This window comes from Lipotes vexillifer, unplaced genomic scaffold (assembly GCF_000442215.2).
Source record: "Lipotes vexillifer unplaced genomic scaffold, Lipotes_vexillifer_v1.1 scaffold1706, whole genome shotgun sequence".
Taxonomy (NCBI): domain Eukaryota; kingdom Metazoa; phylum Chordata; class Mammalia; order Artiodactyla; family Lipotidae; genus Lipotes; species Lipotes vexillifer.
Window position 1 is genome coordinate 454,965 of NW_006772773.1, and position 21,041 is coordinate 476,005.

The window sequence follows — 21,041 nt, forward strand, 5'->3', positions numbered from 1 at the left end:
TTTTACACTGAGGGGAGTAGGACTGAAGTTAAAAAGTAGAATGAAAGTTGGGAAGTTTAGAGATGGAATTTTCAGAATAAACATGGTATTGATTATATCTAAAACTGGATGGAAATGAGTATGGGAAAGAAAATTAGCAAAGGAGGACGAAGACAATTTAGCTGAGGTGATACTGTGTTTAAGGGTACTGGGGAGAAAAAGAGATGCTGCTGTGGTAGAAGAATGTTAGAAGACAGGAATGATAAGAAGGTGGACCAGTGCTGTATTAGAAAAGTAAACGAAATGCTGTTCAGGTGAGAGGAAAATGTTGCTAGTTAGGAGATAAAATGTTTCTTGGTTCTCAGGAGTTTTTAGAGGAGATTAGAAACTTTTTAACATTAAGTGACAACAGTATCACCCTTAAAATCTAGGATAGGGAAAAGTAGGGGAAACAACAAAATATACAAAGAAAAAGAGGTAAACATGGAAAATGAAAAAAAAATTGAAGAAAAAAAAACTGCAATAAAAATATAAAGAATATCAACAATTTTACCATAAATGATACCTCTGTATAAAGGCAACTGGTCCCCAATTCTGAAAACTGACTGAGGCTGACTATTGTTCCTCATTAACGTACATTAGGGGATGGGAAATAATATTAGTCTTGTGTGCTTTTAAGCAATAGATATCCATTATGACTTTTATAAGTTTTATATAATTATTTATATTTTCATTAACTTCAATTTTGTGACTGACAGTGTGATAAATAATATAAAATATTAAATATTTAAGGAATTTCTCAATTAAAAAATATTAAGAGCTTTCTAGGTCAAGATTAAGCACATGTTATATAATAATTATAAATGATATTAGGTATATACTACAAATCTTTTAAAAACATTTTTATAATAATTAAAACAATTTCATTTTGATAGAAAATTTTATATAATTTAAAAGATACTGAACAGTTTTTGGATGAGTGCATTTAGCTAAATACATATTAGCCCCTGGACTTACTTTAATTCCTGTTCATTATGACATCTAAAATTATGTGCTATTGAAAGATATGTGGAAGAGACAAGTCCTATGCTTTTATTGTACTGCTCTAGATAATATTACTCAACCGTAACAATATAACCTAGGATTCAACACCAAACAAAAAACAGATTTCATTTAAAAGTGAAGTAGTTAATTATTAGGCTAAGCAGAGCTAGAGGCAAAAATGAGAAATGTGCCCAAAGTATTTTAAAATATCTTATAAAATCAACTTAACGATCAATATATAAAATGTCTTACCAGCTAGAGATTCCTCATATTTAAGAATGTGCTCAACTAGGTTATCAACAAGTTGAGTACAAGCTTTCTTCACAGGTTTATATGAGGAATCCTCTTCGGACTTCAACAACTATATATGTATATATATAAAAAAAAAAAATCCCAGTATAATTATTCATTAGACAATAATAATATAAACGCATTAAATGTGTCCATAAGTAATAAGCTTTTCAATTGGTTATTAACAATTTAATACTGAAAATGCAAATTAATAAACAAAAATATGTAACAAATATTTTAAAATATCTTATAAACCAGTAATTTATAGATACTTTCAAACAATTTTAGTATGAAGTTATTTGCTATGTGTAGGACCTAAGGTAGAATATGCGAGAAGTGAGAACGGTGACCTTCCCTTAAGAGTACCACTCAATGTTAGTTGAATGATTTTAAAGAATGAGAATTCCATTCCTTATTATTTCAAGTTCTTTGATGTCTCAAAAAAGTATATTATGGGTTAATTACATTTTTAAAATAATTGTAACTACATCTGAATTGCACCTTATAATTCGCAATTATAAAACACAAGACTGGATTTCTTCCCTGTGTTATCTTTTACCAAGTTATTAATAAACAATGTTAGAAAAGTGTTACAAATAATGATATGAGGAAAAGAGATCAGTTTAACTATAGCCAAAAAATAAAACCAATCCAATCTTTCATAATAATCAGAGGTCAATGGTAAAGTCATCTAAGGTATATCTGTTTTGTTAATAAAGAATAGCTAATACAATTCTGGGGCTATTAAAGAAACTGAAATGTTTAATTTCTGTCAAGAGTTCCAGTGCTGTCCAATGTAACTTTCTACAATGATGGATATGTTCTGTATCTGTGCTGCCCATTATTGCTGCTACAAGCCACATGCAGCTACAAAACACTTGAAATGTGGATAGTATAACTGAGGAATTAAAAGTAAATAAAAATTCAAGTTAATTTAAATGAAAAAACACGTGTGGCTAGTATGGGACAGCACAAGTTTAAACTTTCACTACAATATGCGTGGATTATTAAAACTGAGAGCAATCAGAATAACATATCACACACATTTCCCCTGCTCCCTGCAATTCAAAGAAATAAATGTAAGCAAGAGAACTTCAATTTACCCAGTTACAACTCTGAACAGCAAATTCTCCTTGTCCTGCTCTATAACTCAACCTTAAGCAGCTATTAAAATTATATGCTAGTCTGGTCTTTTTCAGGCAGGAGTAGAAAACAATCTCCTTGCCTGTTTTTTCTTTCTGCTCTCCAAGACATCAAGTTTACATAAAAGTATTAATCATAAATTTTAGTTCATGACATTGCCAATACTGGTTATGTGCCCTTTTAATTTATTTACTTATAAATATAATGATGCACTATGAACCTAACTCAAGAATATTTCCAATAACTTATATTTCCCAATGTGCTCCTTCCTTTATCCCATCTTCCTCTTTAACTTTCAAGGTACCACTTATCAGAAATTTTACCATTTCTTTGCTTAAAAAAAATTGTCTAAGCTAAATACTGTTTATAGTTTTGCTCGATTTTCAACTTTCTGACAGGTATCATACTGGATGTAGTCTTCTGGGATGTGCCTTTTTCACTCAACATGTCACTAACTGTAATCCAGGTTGTTGCATGAAACAACTTTATTCATTTTCACTGCTATACGACAGGCCGTTTTATGTCTATACTGCAATTCATTTATCCATTCTTCTGAAGATAGGTTAATTAAAATTTTAGTGGCATAATGAACATTCCTGTCTCCTGGTGCACATATGCAAGATTCTCTTGGGTATATACCTTGGCATGGAACTACTGGGTCATAGGATATATGAACGTTCAACTTTATGAAGTAATACTAAATTTAAAAACTTCTGTTGTAATATTTTCTCAGCACCAGTGTTTAAGGGATGCTATTTAATCCATCTTTTCTCCGTCATTTGTTATCACTGAACTTCAACTTTTGCCAATCAAATGGGTGTAAAATGTGGTCTTGATTTGTATTTCCTATATTACTTATGAAGCTGAATACCTTATAGGCCATGTGTGCTATCTCCTCTATGAACTGCCTATTCATGACTTTCTCCTGTTTTCCTGCCAGGACTCCTGCCTTATACTGGTTTGCAGGACAGGAGTTCTTTACATACTTTTAACAATGGTCCTTTGTTAGTTATATGTGTATCAAATATCTTTCCCAGTTTGTGACTTGTGTTTTCTTGATTCATAAATGTTCCTCATTTTAAGGCAGTGAAATTTATCAATCTTTCCAGGTTAATGGCTTTTGTGACTTAAGAAATTCTTCCCTAAGAAAGGTCAAAAATATATTCACACATATACTTTCTTCTGTAAGTTTTAAAGATTTCCTTTAATCTATATGGAATTGACTGCTGAGTTGATTAAAAACAAACAAACAAACATCCTTATGGATAGCCACTTGGCCCAGTCTCATTTATTGAAAAATCCATGCTACCTTAATTACTGTATCTCTAAAAATAAGTCCTGATATGTGTTAAGGCACATCAGTGTCCCTGAATTTTCAGAAGTGACAATTATTTTCAGTTCTTTACTTTTCCATATACATTTTTTAATCACTTTGACATGTTTGATGAATACTTTTTGTTCTTGATTTTGATGAGATCTTTTAATATCTTTCCATTTTGCATGATTTTCATTTTAGGTTTTATAGTTTATTCTCTGTCAGATTTTATTCCTAGTTTACTAGAAGTTATCATTCAAGGGTATTAAATTTTATCAACGATTTCTCCTGTATCCTGACATGATTATTTTTTGTTTAATGTTAAATCATACACACGTGTGATGTTAAACCAGCCCCATGATATGCATGCATAGATATATGTATATATGTGTGCATATGTATATGTAAACATATACACATCTCTATCCATCTTTTTGATGCATTTCAAAGTAAGCTGCAGACATCAGTGTGTTTCCTTTTTTCCTTTTTTTTTTGGCGGTACGCGGGCCTCTCACTGTTGTGGCCTCTCCTGTTGCGGAGCACAGGCTCCGGATGCACAGGCTCAGTGGCCATGGCTCACAGGCCTAGTAGCTCTGCGGCATGTGGGATCTTCCCGGACCGGGGCACGAACCCATGTCCCCTGCATCGGCAAGTGGACTCTCAACCACTGCACCACTAGGGAAGCCCTCTTTTTTCCTTTTGAGATAAAATTTATGTGAAATATGTACAAATCTGCAGTGTATACTCGCCTGGTTTTGTTAAGTGTATTCACCTATATAAGTCAAACTCCCTATCAAGATAAAGGACAGTCTTTCTCTATCTTTAACTTATATCAGAATCATCTGGAGACTTTGGTTAGGTGAGCCCCTACTTCAGAGTTATGGATTAATTAAGTCTGGGGTAAAGCCTTAGAACTTCACTTCTAACAAGTCACAGGTAATCTTGATAACTTTTAGAACCACTGATATAGATTATTACCATCACCCCTGAAAATCTCCTCATGTTCCTCTCCAGTCAACCCCTGGCCCCCTGCAACCACTCTTCTGATTTTTTTCCAATATAGATTAGTTTAGCCTCTCCTAGAGCTTCATATAAGTGGAATCATAATATGTACTCTTCTGTGTAAGGCTTCTTTCATTCTGCATGTTTTTATTATTTACCTATGTTGTTGTATGTATCAATAGTTTGTTCCTTTATGGTATGGTGTACTATTAAGTTGTATGGATACATCAGGGTTTATTTAACCCATTCACTGGCTGATGGAGACATAGACAGTATTTGACTGTAAACTCAGGCAGGAGAAATCAAGCTGCACCTTCAATACTTTGCTTAGAAATCTCCTCAGCTAAACATTCAATTTCATCACTTGAAGGTCTACCTTTCACAAAACACTAGAACAGAAACACAATTTAGCCAAGTTCTTTGTCACGTTATAACAAAGACTCACTTTTCTCTGTTGACTGAGAATGTCAACATGTTCCTCATTTGCATCTGAGACCTCATCAGAATGGCTTTTAACCATCCATATTTCTACCAACATTCTGTACATGATTATATATATGCTTTAAAGAGAAGGAAGCTTTCCCTATAGCTCTTCTCTTTTCTTTCTGAGCCCTCATCAGAACTGCCTTTAAATGTCTTCACAGCAATGTCAGTTTTTCTCTAGTATGCACCTCAAAAATCTTCTGGTGTCTACCAACTACCCAATTCCAAAGTCACTTCCACATTTTTAGGTATTTATTTCAGCAGCACCTCACTTGTTGATACCAATTTCTTAGTATGGGCTGCTTTAACAAATACCATAGACTATGTGGATTAAACAATAGAATTTATTTCTCATAGTTCTGAAGGTTGGGAAGTGCAAGATCAACATATGGTTGGTTTCTGGTGAAGATCCTCTTCCTAGCCTGAAGATGGCTGTCTTCTTGTATCCTCACACAGCAGAGAGCAGACAGGTAATTTCTCTCATGTCTCTTCTTAGAAGGACACTAATCTGATTCATGAGGGCCCCACCCTCAAGACCTAATTATCCTCCAAAGGCCCCATCTCCTAATACCATCACACTGGGGATTAAGCTTCAACATTATGTATTTTGGAGATACAAAGATTCAATCCACAGCATTCCTTGAAGAATCCCCTTGAGGAAGGAATTCCACACACTACTGAAAATTTATACTGTTAATCCTGTCTCCAACCTTCCCCAAAGGAACCTATAGTCTTTTACCAGGTTAACTGTGCATTGGGGGAAAAAAATTATTAGACCTTTTAGGGATTACCAGACACTGGCTCTGAACTGACACGAATTCTAGGAGACCCAAAACGTCACTGTGGCCCACCAATCAGAGTAGGAGCTTATGGAGGTCAGATGATCAATGAAGGTATAGCTCAGGTCTGTTTCACAATGAGTCCAGTGGGTCCCAAAACCCATCCTCTGGTTATTTCACCAGTTCCAGAATGCAAAATTAGAATAGATTTATTCACAGGCTGACAGAATGCCCACGTTGGTTCTTTGATCAATGGAGTGAGGGCTATTGTGGTGGGAAAGGCCAATTGGAAGCCACTAGGACTGCTTCTACCTAGGAAAATAGTAAATCAAAAACAATACTGTATCACTGGAGGGACTGCTGAGATTAGTGCTACCACCAAAGACTTGAAGGATGCAGGGGTTGTGATTCTGACCACATCCTTATTCAACTTGCCTATTTGGCCTGAGAAGACAGATAGATCCTGGAGAATGACAGTGAATCAGCATAAGCTTAACCAGGTTGGGACTCCATTGTAGCTGCTGCACCAGATGACGTATCAGTGCTTGAGCAAATTAACACATCCCCTGGGATCTGGTGTGCAGCTATTGATTTGGCAGATGCCTTTTTCTCATCCCTGTCAAAGGCCCACCAGAAGCAGTTTGCTTTTAGCTGGCAAGGCCGGTAATACACTGCACTGCCCTGTCTCAGGGGTATATTAACTCTCCAGCCATACATTATAATTTAGTTTGCATGTTCTTGATTATCTTTCCCTTCAACAAGATATCACACTGGCCCATTACATTGATGACATTATGTTGATTGTATGTAGTAAGCAAAAAGTAGCAACTACACTAGACTTACTGGTAAGATGTGCATGTCAAAGTGTGGGAAATAAATCCAACAAAAATTTAGAGATCTTTTACTTCAAAGAAATTCCTGGGGGCTTAGTGGTGTGGGGTATGTTGAGATATTCACTGTAAAGTAAAGAATAAGATGTTGCATCTGGTCCCTCCTATAACCAAAAAGGAGACTCAAAATCTAGTGGGTTTCTTTGAATTTTGGAGGCAACAAATTACTCATTTGGGTATATTATTCTGGCCCATTTACTGAGTGACCTAAGAAGCTGCCAGTGTTGAGTGGGGCCCAGAACAAAAGAAAAGGCTCTGGAATAGGTCCAGGCTGCTGTGCAAGTTGCTTTGCCACTTGGGCCCTATGATCTAGCAGATCCAGTGGTGCTTGAAGTGTTAATGGAAGACAGGGATGCTGTTTGGAGTCTTTGGCAAGCCCCCGCAGGTGAACTGCAGTACAGGCCCTTAGGATTTCGGAGCAAAGCCTTGCCATCCTCCATAGAAATAGGTCTTGGCGTGCTACTGGGCCTCAGTAGATACTGAATGCCTAGCCATGGGCCACCAAATTATCATGCATTCCGATCTGTCATGAACTGGGTGTTTTCTGACTCACCAAGCCATAAAGTTGGGTGTGAAAAGCAGTACTCTATTATCAAATGTAAGTGGTATATACATGATTAGGTCAGAGCAGGCTGAAGGGCACTTGAAAAAATGGCCTAAATGCCTGTGGTTCCCACTTCTGCTACACTACCTTCTCTCTCCAAGCTGGCACCTATGGCCTCAGCTGACCATGGGGAAGACCCTAGGGTCAGATGACAGAGGAACAGAAGACTTAGGCCTGGTTTATAGATGGGTCTGCACAATATGCAGGTACCACCCAAAACTGGACAGTTGTAGCAATACAACTCCTTTCTGGGACATCCCTGAAGGACAGTGGTGAAGAGAAATTTTCCCACTGGGCAGAACTTGAAGCTGTGCATCTGGTTGTTCACTTTGCTTGGAAGGAGAAATGACCAGATGTGTGATTATATACTGATTCATGGGTCATGGCCAATGGTTTGGCTGGATGGTCAGGGACTTGGAAGGAACATGATTGAAAAGTTGTTGATAAGGAAATCTGGGGCATGTGGAGACATCTCTGAATGGGCAAAATCCATGAAAATATTTATATCCCACATGAATGTTCACCAAAGGGTGACCTTAGCAGAAGAGGATTTTAAAAATCAAGTGGATAGGATGACCTGTTCTGCAGATGCCTTGTCTGAGGATATCAGCCTCTTTCCCCAGCCACTCCTGTCATCACCCAATGGGTTCATGAACAAACTATCCATGGTGGCAGAGATAGAGGCCATATATAGGCTCAGCAACATGGACTTCTACTCACCAAGGCCACACTGGCTATGGCTACCACTGAGTGCCCAACCTGCCAGCAGCAGAGACCAACACTGAGTCCCTCACATGGAATGATTCCCTGTGGTGATCAGCCAGCTACCTGGTGGCAGGTTGATTACACTGGACTGCCTCCATCATGGAAGAGGCAGCATTTTGTTCTTACTGGAATAGACACTCTGGATACAGATTTGCCTTTCCTGCATGCAATGCTTCTACCAAAACTATCTCCTGCAGACTTACAGAATACCTTATCTACCATAATGGTACTCCAAACAGCATTGCTTTTGATTAAGAAACTCACTTCACAGCAAAAGAAGTGCAGCAACGAGCCCATGCTCATGTTCCCGACTATTCTGAAACAGCTGACTTGACAGAATGTGGAATGTCCCTTTAAAGATTCAGTTACAGGGCTTCCCTGGTGGCGCAGTGGTTGAGTCAGCCTGCCGATGCAGGGAATACGGGTTTGTGCCCTGGTCTGGGAAGATCCCACGTGCCACGGAGCGGCTGGGTCCGTGAGCCATGGCCACTGAGCCTGCGCGTCCGGAGCCTGTGCTCCGCAACAGGAGAGGCCACAACAGTGAGAGGCCCGCGTACCGCAAAAAAAAAAAAAAAGATTCAGTTACAGCACCAGATAGGTGGCAATATCCTGCAATGGCTCCGGCAAGATTCTCCAGCAGGCTCTTATGCTCTGAATCAGCACCGATACATGGTGCTGTTTAGTCCATAGCCAGGATTAGTCCAGGAATCAAGAGGTGGAAATTTGAGGGGCATCACTCACTATTACCCCTCGTGACCCATTAGCAAAATTTTTGCTTCTGTTCCATCTACTTTATGCCCTGCTGGCTTAGAGAGAGGTTCTAGAGAGGGAATGCTTCTACCAGGAGACACAACCATAATCCCACTGAACTGAAAGTTAGTACTGTCACCCAACTACTGTGTGCTCCTCATGCTTCTGAATCAACAACAGAGGAAGGGAGTTAGGGTTCTGGATGGAGTGACTGATCCTGACTACCAAGAAGAAACTGGAGTACTACTCTATAATGAAGGTACAGAAGAGTATCTCTGGAATACAAGAGATCCCTTAGGCCATCTCTTAGTATTATACCAGCTGTGATCACATTACCAGTTATAGAAATAAGGACTTCAATTGCCGTGAGTATTTCCTACTTGTCATGAATACATTTGTGTGTGTGTGTTGTGTGTACAGAGGTGGGGGAGAGGGAAAGGGAGAGAGAGATCGAGAGGGAAAGTGAGAAAATATCTTTCTCCCCCCCCCTTATTCCTTTATCACATAACATAAAGTGTACTGACTTCATATCATAGTATTTAAATGTTGTTAATCTGACATCACAGTACTTAAATTATGGGATATCAAGAAGAGTAAACATCACTCAAGGACTTCTTCTGGGGAAGGGGTTGGTGCATTTTTGGTTACATGCCTGATAGTTGTATCATGTTAGGTAGAATCATGACCTTGTTATTGTCGTTATTTGGAGATTTAGTATGGTTTAAGTAGATGTATATGGGTACCAAATTAACAAAGGGTAGAACTGTGATGGTTAATCCTAAGTGTTAACTTGACTGGGCCAAGGGATGCCCAGTTATCTGGTTACACATTATTACTGGACGTGTTGGTGAGTAAAGGTGGTTCTAAATGAGATTAGCATTTGAATTCGTGAACTCAGCAAAGGAGACTGCCCTCTCCAATGTGGGTGGGGCTGAATAGAACAGAAGGTAGAGGAAGGGAGAATCCAACCATTTTCTGAGTACTTGAGCTGGGACATTGGTCTCCTCCCACATTTGGACTGGGATTTACGCTATCAGCTTCCGTGGTTCGGGCCTTAGGACACAGACTAAACTACATACTAGGGGCTTTTCTGGGTCTCCAGTTTACAGACAGTGGACTGTGGGATTTAAGAACCTCCATAATCACATAAGCCAATTCCTTATAATAAATCTTTTCTCTGTCTCCCTTTCTCAGTATCTTTTTGGTTCTGTTTCTCTGAGAAACATGACTAATACATGTCCCTTCTGAGTCAATCCCCGGCCCCCTGCAATCACTCCTCTGATTTTTTCCAATACAGATTAGTTTTTTTTTTTTTTTTTTTTTTCCTTGCGTTATGCGGGCCTCTCACTGTTGTGGCCTCTCCCATTTGCGGAGCACAGGCTCCGGACGCGCAGGCTCAGTGGCCATGGCTCACGGGCCCAGCCGCTCCGCGGCATGTGGGATCTTCCCGAAACGGGGCACGAACCCGCGTCTCCTGCATCGGCAGGCGGACTCTCAAGCACTGCGCCACCAGGGAAGCCCTACAGATTAGTTTTGCCTCTCCTCGAACTTCATATAAATGGAATCAGAGTATGTACTCCTCTGTGTAAGGCTTCCTTCATCCTGCAGTGCTTTCATTAACCATCTATGTTGCTGTATGTATCAGCAGTCTGTTCCTTTATGATGTGGAGCACTATCAAATTCTATGGATATATCGGTTTCTCTATTCATTCACTGATTGATGGCAATAAGAGTATTTGATTGTAAACTTCAAAAAGGAGATCTTGTTTTGGACTACAAAGGCCAGGAACAGATGAAATATAGTTTATTCAAGTTTTTTCATTGCCTGCATTTTCTTGTAAACTAAGAAAAGGCTGTAGTCTTAGATCATAAGCGATGACAATGAGTGGCTCTGTAAAATTAATTTTGTGTACCCACCATAGGCTATGACAGTGGTTTAAATTAACTGAATCACTTTTTAGAAATAAAAAAAATGTAAGAACTTTCATGATAGAACTTTTTCTTTCACATACTACTGAAAAAAATCACAAAAAAGCTATGAATTCATTAGGTTATAAGGGAATTGAATTTCCATACATTAACAAAATGTGTATATGTAGTTAGTGGACAGAGTTTGATGCCTGTGTAAATATGAAGCTATTTCATGTAGTACTTCAAGTTTCCCTAGGAAATCATATTCCATGAATTGGGAATCACTGATCTATATGAAGCTGACCCAACATAAAAATAATAATGATAAATATCTGAAATTGGACAGAATGGAATGTGTGTACATGAATCCATGTGGAAAACAGTAAGAGTGCTAATTATTTTTGATTCAAGAATTTCAAACAATTCCAGTAGTCCCTTCTTTGTATCCTCCCCAGCTTCTCTTAAAATTTATGCACAGTGCTGTTACAACTGCTAGGAGTGGTTATATCTCCATCAGATGTATTTATATAAATATTTTTTAGTTTTCTTTATATCATTAAACTAAACTCTGCTAGTCTAATGACTGTATCAGAAAGTCACAATGTCATTTTGGTAAACTAAATTGTTGGCAGAAACTAAAGTAGGAAAGCAATGAATAGGGAGCAACAGAAAGCAATGAACTAAAAGAGGACTAGAGAGTAAAGATATAAAGAATATAAAACTACTAAGAGATTATAAATCTAGTGTTCTCTTTTCTACTTTCAACTTGCTAATAACACATAGGGATATTATCTTAGATTCTTTTTATTAATACTAACTAATGACATTTCTGATATCTATACTTAATTCTTACTTTAACATTTATTACAGTTATCACATGAAACGTTGTTGTAGAGTTTTCTAGGAATTATTATGCCCCCTTTGGAATGGCTGACATAAATATAACTAAGACGGTCATAAGGCTCTATAATATAGAGCTAATTATTTGACTTAGGAGAGAAAGGATGTCAAATATATCATGTAAAATTATAAAATGGAAGATGACTGATGAAGAGAGTCCAAGATATTACAGACTGGATAACAGAGGCAAACACCATGAGGATGCTTAAAAAAGGCATCTTAAAAATTTTTTTAAAGCAACATATTACTACATACTACCAGAGGGCTAAAGTTAAAAAGAATGACAATACCAAGTACTGGTGAGGATGTGGAGTAACTGGAACATTGCTGGTGGAAATGCAAAATGGTTCAGCCATTTTGGAAAAACAGCTTGGCAGTTTCTCACTCACCACATGACCCAACAACTAAGATCACAGGAATTTACCCAAGAGAAATGAAATCACCTATCCCCACAAAAACTTGCACACCAATATTCATAGCAGGATTATTCATAATAGTCCAAACTGAAAACAACCCAAAAGTCCATAAATTTGTGAATAAAGAAATTATGATACATCCATATTATTGACACTACTTAGCAATAAAAAGGAATAAAACATTAATACGCCAGCAACATTCTGCTAGTTAAAAGAAGTCAAACACAAAAGACTACATGTTGTATGACTCTATTGATATGAAATTCTACAAGAGGGACAACTGTAGTGACAAAAAGTGAATCAGTGTTTTTCCAAGGACCAATGGGAGAGGATCAACTACAAAGAGACACACGGAAGCTTTTAAGAGTGATATTTTTTACATCACTGTAAATAATTACTAAAGTTAATCAAAATGTACACCTAAAATTGGTGAATATTTTTGCATGTAAATTATGCCTTAATAAAATAATTTTGATTGTTAAAACTATTGCTAAATACAGTTTTATTACAAAAAGTATTATTAAAAATAAAAAAGTAAACAAACAGACTTAACAGATAGTAAATTGTTGACATAATCGAACAGAAAAAATTACTTCATGATAGACTTTTAATGGTATATGCTTAGTGAGCTACAGATAAAAAGAAATGCAAAAAAAATCTTAAACTGTATCCAGTAATCTTACTGCCAGTAGGGCAAAGCAAATAGGAAATTATGTCCATTTCCTTGGAAATAAGATTTTTAGCCTAAAGGAAATAATAAAATCAAAGAAGCAGAATCTCATAATCTTAAATTTGAATTAAAAATATCAATACAGGGCTTCCCTGGTGGCACGTAGAAGTCCGCCTGCCGATGCAGGGGACACGGGTTTGTGCCCCGGTCCGGGAAGATCCCACATGCTGCAGAGCGGCTGGGCTCGTGAGCCATGGCCGCTGAGCCTGTGAGTCCGGAGCCTGTGCTCCGCAACAGGAGAGGCCACAACAGTGTAAGAAATATGTATCTTTTAGCTCTATCCTCTGAAAAGGCCCAAAGCTATGGTAACCCGTTAGCAATGAACATCCACAGCACCCAGATTATTCCCACCAAAGGGATTCAGGGCTCTTTGGAAAAATGGTTGATTTCATGTTTGGGACAGAAAATGTGTAAGTTGAGTCTGGGGCATCCTTTAGAGGCAGAAAGTAATCAGGCTACAAAAGAGTAATGAGTTTATACCAAAAAGATACAAGATCCATTTGAAGGGACTACCACTGGGCAAAGACGGAACAATTTGAGCTTCTAAAAGAATTATGATTGCAATAAAAAGATACAAAAATCTTTAGTTCACACTGATACTGACAGGAAAACTCATTATTCTGAAACTTGATTAAGCAATGGAAAAGAATAAAGTATTTCCCCTGCCCTTCCTGTACAAACTATATTTTACAGTAGCCAAATATTAGGACAAAATTCCTCTTTAAAGAAGAATCCTTGCTAATTAACATGGAATAAATAAAATAACTAGGAAAAAAATCAGTATTTTGCAACTTCTAATGAAAATAATGAATCTAGGTAATGATCATTTAAAACCAGTCCTGAAAGACTGTATAACAGATGTACCAGGCAATCAAAATCACCGAAAATGTAACAACCAAACATTATATGCCTCTTGATGTGAGGCAATAATATTTAGCATTGCCTGTGAAGTATTTCTGTCTATATTCCTAAAACTGAACTTCAGTATTAGTAAACCTCTAGATCTAACTTAAGAGTTTACAGAAAAAAATGGTGGACAGAGGAACAACTTAAATGACACAAGAAGAGGTCTATGAAATCCAGAATGTGGGACACTCTGCAGGAAAACATGTAAGTAGCATGAAAAAAGGAGTGAAGGGTTGACTATTATAGACTAAGACTTAACAGCCATGTCAACCAAAGCAACTGCAAACCAACTATAAAAATACATTTTTGAGACAATCAGGGAAATGTGAACATTGACTAGGTATTAAATATTAGGAAATAATTTTATTAATATTTATTTTGATATAGATGAAAAGATATTCTGGTTATTTTTTAAAAAGTCATTTCTGTTAGAGATCGATACTAAAGTATTTATGGGTGAAATGATACAAAGTATGGGATTTTCTTTAAAGGTATTACAGCCAAAAAAAAAAAAATTAAAAAAAAAAAAGATGGGGGAGGGATAGAGATAAATAAGATATTAGGAAAGTGCTAACAATTTTTGAAGCTGGGTGATGGGTACTTCTATCTATCTGAAAATTCTTAAATAAAAAAATTCATATTTCAATTTATAAAATTTTTAAAGAACACTAATTGTGGTTTAATCCTGCACTACTATAGGAAATTCTACATATTTTATAACATGTCAAATAATGTAAATATATATTTAATGTAATCTATATACCTATTTATAGATCTCATGTCTATCATCTAGATTAAAGGGATAAAAAAATTATCTAGAAGGATGGGAAGACAGAATATCAATATTAGTGATTTAGAAAACGTACTTGTAGCAAGCAATTGAACAATTCATTAAACAGGGATATTAACCAAAACATTCAGCTTAATATATTGAAATAAATTTTCCCTACCACAAAGTATATACTTAAAAAATAACTGATAAACTTCTTTTAAATCATAAAGTCTAAAAAAAACTCACGTTTTGAAGAAGTTGCTCAAACCAGTCATAGCCAGTATCTCTGCATGCTGCAACCTAAGGGGAGAAATGGTGAAACTATCAAAGTTAGAAATTTACTTTAAAATATACTTCTGCTATGCTGCAGCCTCAAGTATATAAATATCCAAAGTTCTAAATTAAAAAAATTATTTTTAGAATAAACTATTTTTTCAGTGAGCCAATAATTTACCATGTTAAATAACTTTATTCTAAAAATATCTTAGAAGACATTCAAGAAATTAGTTTAATGTATTGAAATTTTAAAAATGGTATACATTCTGAACAGTATTATTGAGTCACATACTATCAGAAAAATCTGTAAGGTCTAAAAACAATAAAAATGGAAATGTTTGCTTCTTATTTTCCTTCTAGATAGAAGATTTAAAGACATTAGTGAAACACAGTTGATCATGTAATCCATAATATAAAATTTCTTATGTCCAAAACATGAACAGTATTCTGGGTCAAGAAAAATTGAGGCTTATGTGTATAATTAAACATAATGAAACTAATCTTAATTCATGTTTTCTGAAAAAGGTAGAAATTACTATCTCATTTCAGGTTGCCATCCATGGGTTATTGTTATCTTTTTACCCACTTCTCCTTTCCCTTTCAGTTTTCAATCATTGGAAGAATCTGGAAAATTTTAAAATCAGCGCTTAACTCAGTGGATGCCAAAAAGTGGGGCTAGGTGAAAACAACACTCTCATCTTACTTGCATCCCTTGAGTACATCCAGAAATATAAAGGAAGGGATGCAGGAGAGAATAACCAAATATCTTGTCATTGTCTCTCCCTTTGTAAGACAAGGCAGACCTCAATGAGGTTTGCATCCACAGGAACCACCCTTGTTCCAGTCCTTCTTACCACATCAGTGATATTTAAAATTTTCCTTGTCATTGCTTCTTTGTCATTGTGTGGAGTTGGAGTAAACCAGAGTTTTTGGAATGTTTCATTTACTAATTTCTAGAAGAAAGAAAAATTTCAAACTAAGTAACTACAACAAATGTGGCAAAATTCTTAACCCCCAATTCTCATTAAAGCCCAAAACAGAACCATTAAAAAAAAAAAAAACAAAACCTATAAATAACTAAACAAAACACAAATTACCAGAAACTATTGGTATGACATCCTCAGTTTTTTTTTTTTAAATCAGCAATTAACTTACAAAAATTATAGTATTTTTCAACTTGGCAATGATTTTAAATGGGTAATACGATGCCTAGTATAGAACTTCTGGAGAGTACACATTCAAATGCTTTTAATCAAACTAAAAACACATTTTTTCTACTTTGGAGGAGAAGTTGTTAAAAAACAAAAGAAAAAAACCCCCAAAGAAATACAGGGACAATCATACATACGTAAATTCACTAATGAACTCAGGATTAAACTTTCAACAGAGTATTTACTAATTTAGAAAACTAAGCACATACCATTTGAAAATCAAAATAAATTTAATTTGATAATAAACTTCCTATATACAATTCAATCTCTACAATGATATTAAATATTATAATTGCTAAATTGGTTAAGATCAGATTTTGTTAATTAATGCAAGATCTAGAAATAAAAATATCTAAGTATGTCTTCTTCTTGAATTTATAATCTAAAATGATTCACTTGTAAAGTATATACATATATGTAAGCTAACAAAATTTATATAAAATAAACATTTAAATTATTTAAAACATTAATTAAAAAATGAAATTTAAAGTAGTCAACATTTTTATCTCACCTTAATACCCTCTTCATCATTCACTCTGCGAATCATTTTTACACACATTTCTGTAATTTTTGGAAATGTTGGTTGTTCAATACAGATGTCTCTTAGAATCTTTATTACCCTTTTTCTGACACTGATACCAGTATCCTAGGAATAGAAAGGTATTTTAAACGTCAGAAAAATTGAGATGCTTAGGCGTGTGAAATTTGGTTAAATGAAATCAGAAAATACCAACAAGCAGTATATACACTATTTATTAACATGATAAACATGGTCTATATATTTCCTTTTTATATGCTCTTTTATTAATGTTACTATAAATTTATTTTATTACGTTGTCTTTGCTTTTAAAATATAATATCTAATACATGGAAAAATATGAAATAGCACTGAACACAAGACTAGAGTATAAGCTTGCCAAAATTAAATGAGATAACAAACATGAAACTTTTAGGATAGTGTCTGGTGCTTAAACAGCATATGAAGTATATTTAACAAAAATGTTTAACCTAACTCTTTCAAACCATTGTCACTATATTATGATTTATAGTACATATAAGAAACAAAGGAACAGATTAAATGAAACAAAACCCTGAGGAAATAACAATACTGGCTTGGTCATTTTATTTTATTTTTATTTTTTATTTATTTATTTTTTAATGATATTTTCCTTTTTTTAAAAGATTTTTTGATGCGGAGCCTTTTTAAATTCCTTATTGAATTGTTACAATATTGTTTCTGTTTTATCTTTTGGTTTTTTGGCCCCAAGGCATGTGGGATCTTAGCTCCCTGATTAGGGATGGAACTTGCACCCCTGCATTGGAAGGCAAAGTCTTAACCACTGGACTGCCAGGGAAGTCTCTGTCTTGGCCTTTTTAAATTAGTCAATGTCATAGTGGATGTGTGTAAAAAAGAGCTAAAGAATACTCTAAATAAAATAGAGATGAGGGACTTCCCTGGTGGTGCACTGGTTAAGAATCCGCTTGCCAAAGCAAGGGACACAGGTTCAAGCCCTGGTCCAGTAAGATCCCACATGCTGTGGAGCAACTAAGCCTGTGTGCCACAACTACTGTACCCGTGCTCTAGAGCCCGCGAGCCACAACTACTGAGCCTGCGTGCCGCAAATACTAAAGCCCGTGTGCCTAGAGCCCATGCTCTGCAACAAGAGAAGCCACTGCAATGAGAAGAAGCCCATGCACCGCAATGAAAAGTAGCCCCCGCTTGCCACAACTAGAGAAAGCCTGTGTGTAGCAATGAAGACCCAACGCAGCCAAAAATAAATAAATAAATAAATAACAAATTTATATATTAAAAAAAAATAGAGGTGAAATATTGTGGTGGATACTTGGGTGTTCATTGTAATATTTTTCTTTAACTTTACAAATTTTCATAATTAAAGCATTTTTAAAATAAATAAAAAGCACTGAACAGTTATTGTGTAACATGATTTCCATTATGCAATTTAGCAATTGTGAAAATATTTTAGGATACATTACTAAGGTAGACACTGTCAGAGTTCATTATATCTGAAAATTCTGAGGAGTTTGTCTTTCACCCTTGAAAAGAGTGAGGCACTAAAATGGAAAAAATTCTTCCACTCTTCCCTTAAAATTCTTTGTTTCCATCAAGATTTTATGCTAGTTGAAGATGAAATTATCCGTAACTCTCAGTCCCACTGTATTCTAATACTGGGCTAAAGGTGATAAAATAAACTCTTATCATTTCAGAAATACCTAATCCTGTACCTAATGCATCTCTGTTGAGTTACAGAAGAAGTCAATATGTCCACAGTGGGTGGTATGAAAATTCTACAGATATTTTGTAATGCCAGTGTTTCATTTTTTCCTTCTTTCATTTTCCAGGGAAATACTTCAGGGCCAGGGAATTCAATGACATAGAAGAAAAGAATATCTTAGAATAGTGTTCCTTAAGTTTGGTCTTAAGACTCAAATGACTTTCTTGTTTAACTTGCAGGTATCTGAGCTTGTCATAATTCAGCTTTCAGGAAACATGCGAATATACATAATGGCCAAAAATACTGTCAGACACCAAAGTTCTATACCTAGTTCTCACTGAAACAATTCTTCCTGTTTATATACGTACATATATAATTACTCTAGACTCCTGTCCAAAATATTTAACTATGCCATATAGCTCCTATCATTTACTCATTGTAAACTGGCATAATCAAAAGGCAAGAGTAACTGTAAAAAGGAATCCAATTTTTGCCAATGATTTGTTTTACAATATTGAGCAGCCCTCCTCTTGAAATATGTCCTTCTTTAGAAAGTTGCTATAGTTTACAGATTAGGTAATATAAATACATAATTGATATCTACATTTCTAGCTTAACATTTTTAAAAAGTGACATTAGGAAGGCAAAATTATACTCATAAATTACAATAAAAATGACATAACAAACATACCAATATTCTTTCAATCAGCATATCATAATACTGCTCAGCAAGCTGAGGTCGACAAAGGACAAATCGACCTAGTAATTCTACTGCTGCTTCTCTGACACTAGTGGAGTTATCCATCAATCGTCCATGAACTCCTCGCTGCATATCCAGCTAAAGAAAAATATAGAAAATGTAATTTATACTAAGTAGAACTAATATTTTAATTTGAATAGAAAACTCAAATAAAAAGAATCATCTGTGCTCCTCTTTACCCTTGCTAGAATACTGGGGTCTACAGCAACAACCTCAGATAAACACTTCATGGCTTTTGTTCGAACGGCAATTGCATTTTCACCAAGAACTCGAAGGATCTGTCAAGCAAATATTGATATTTTCATCAATTTTAGAACACATAACATTTAACAAAATATAGAAAGAAAACATGCAAAAAAATTAAAATAAATATCATACTCACTTTCCTTTAATTTTTATATAAGTGAGTAAAAGATCTGTTATCTTACTGATCCAAAGCTTTAACTTAAAACATGGTAAGGCATTCTATGCTTTAGGGGCTTTCCTTTATCCTAGCATTCTTCAATTAAACCTGTTTTTTATTGCTATGCTTCATCTGTAAGAACCTGTAGCCCCACTGAAACCTTCCTATCTGTAACTTTAATTAAGGATATTTAGTATCATTTAAATAATAACTTGGAATTGAATATTTTTATAACATCAATCACTCTACCTATATACCATCACTCTACCTGTACCATACAGATACATATCCATTTATCTGTAAAACAAGAATCAATAGGTAAAAGGCATGCAGAACAAAGATATTTTAACAAATATGGAACACAGAAACAAATGTTACTTTCATGATTTTTTAAAATATCTGTTCTCAACAATGAATAGACATCATACTCAAACGCAAGTAACCAGAATTAGAAAAATCAATTTCACTGTATAAGGAATTCTGGTCCAGCTTACCTGTGTCAAATAAATATCAAAGCTCTGGGCAAACGGCCTCATAGAGGCCAAGTATCGAACAATCAAACAAGCATCATCATAGTCCACAGTATCAGAGTTCATCCTGCAACAAAAAGTCATTAAATTTTAATTTATTTAATTTTTTTGTAAAGTAGGTAAATAGATATCAAAGAGATAACTGAAAAAGTAAACATGTTTTCTCTTTGGATCTTACTTTAATGTGCTGAACTGAGAAGGTGTGGTTTTGATAATGCTTCTAAGAAACTTTTTCCGATTTTCAGCTCGATGCATAATTTGACCAGTTGTCTCAACTTCCTTTGCGTGATGTGTTCCTTCAGATGATTCTTCATCTTTTTGTGATTTCATTGCTTTTTCTGTTTCCAGAGTTGTATCACGGAACCACTGGGCTATATAGAATTTACGAGAAAACTGGAAAGAAATTTGGTGAGATCTGAGTTTCATGAAATTAGTAACAAAATTTCCAACCTACTGATGAAGTGTTCACAATTAGGACTACAAATATCAAGGTTTACCTTAAAAAACTTCCATCAGATAAAGACAGATTTTATGAAAGCTAGAACATTTAGAATATCTAAATGATAGAAAACTTATTATTTTACTTTGTCCTAACAGTTATATCAATGACGTCAAAAGATAATTTTATAAACACAACTGTATTAAGTCTACAATACTACTATAACTACTTAACTAAGGATGGTATCACACAACGAACGAGTCAGTAAAATTAGAGAGATGATGGGTCAACTAGAAGAGTTTAGAACACATGGATAAAATGCTGAAGGTAGAAGACTCTATAGTTATTTTCAAAATTTCACCTTACTTCTTCAAAAAATACATAGCCAATTATTACTGAAATATATTAACACTAAGGCACACCTATAATCTGTTCCTTTTAATCTGTTCCTGTTTTTTTTCACTTTTATTGAGAAATAATTGACATACATCACTGTATAATCTGTTCC

General features: G+C 35.3%; 1 protein-coding gene across 1 annotated transcript in view; it reads right to left on the minus strand.

The window, feature by feature from the left end:
* NIPBL (NIPBL cohesin loading factor) overlaps positions 1–21,041 on the minus strand; it is a 195,698-nt gene that overhangs the window by 29,476 nt on the left and 145,181 nt on the right. The window contains exons 26-33 of the mRNA XM_007447917.1: positions 20,273–20,487; positions 20,059–20,161; positions 19,341–19,439; positions 19,093–19,239; positions 16,679–16,813; positions 15,811–15,909; positions 14,927–14,980; positions 1,276–1,384 (exon numbers count right to left, since the gene is read on the minus strand). Coding sequence (XP_007447979.1) covers positions 1,276–1,384; positions 14,927–14,980; positions 15,811–15,909; positions 16,679–16,813; positions 19,093–19,239; positions 19,341–19,439; positions 20,059–20,161; positions 20,273–20,487 — 961 coding nt within the window. The remainder of the gene's footprint in view (positions 1–1,275; positions 1,385–14,926; positions 14,981–15,810; positions 15,910–16,678; positions 16,814–19,092; positions 19,240–19,340; positions 19,440–20,058; positions 20,162–20,272; positions 20,488–21,041) is intronic.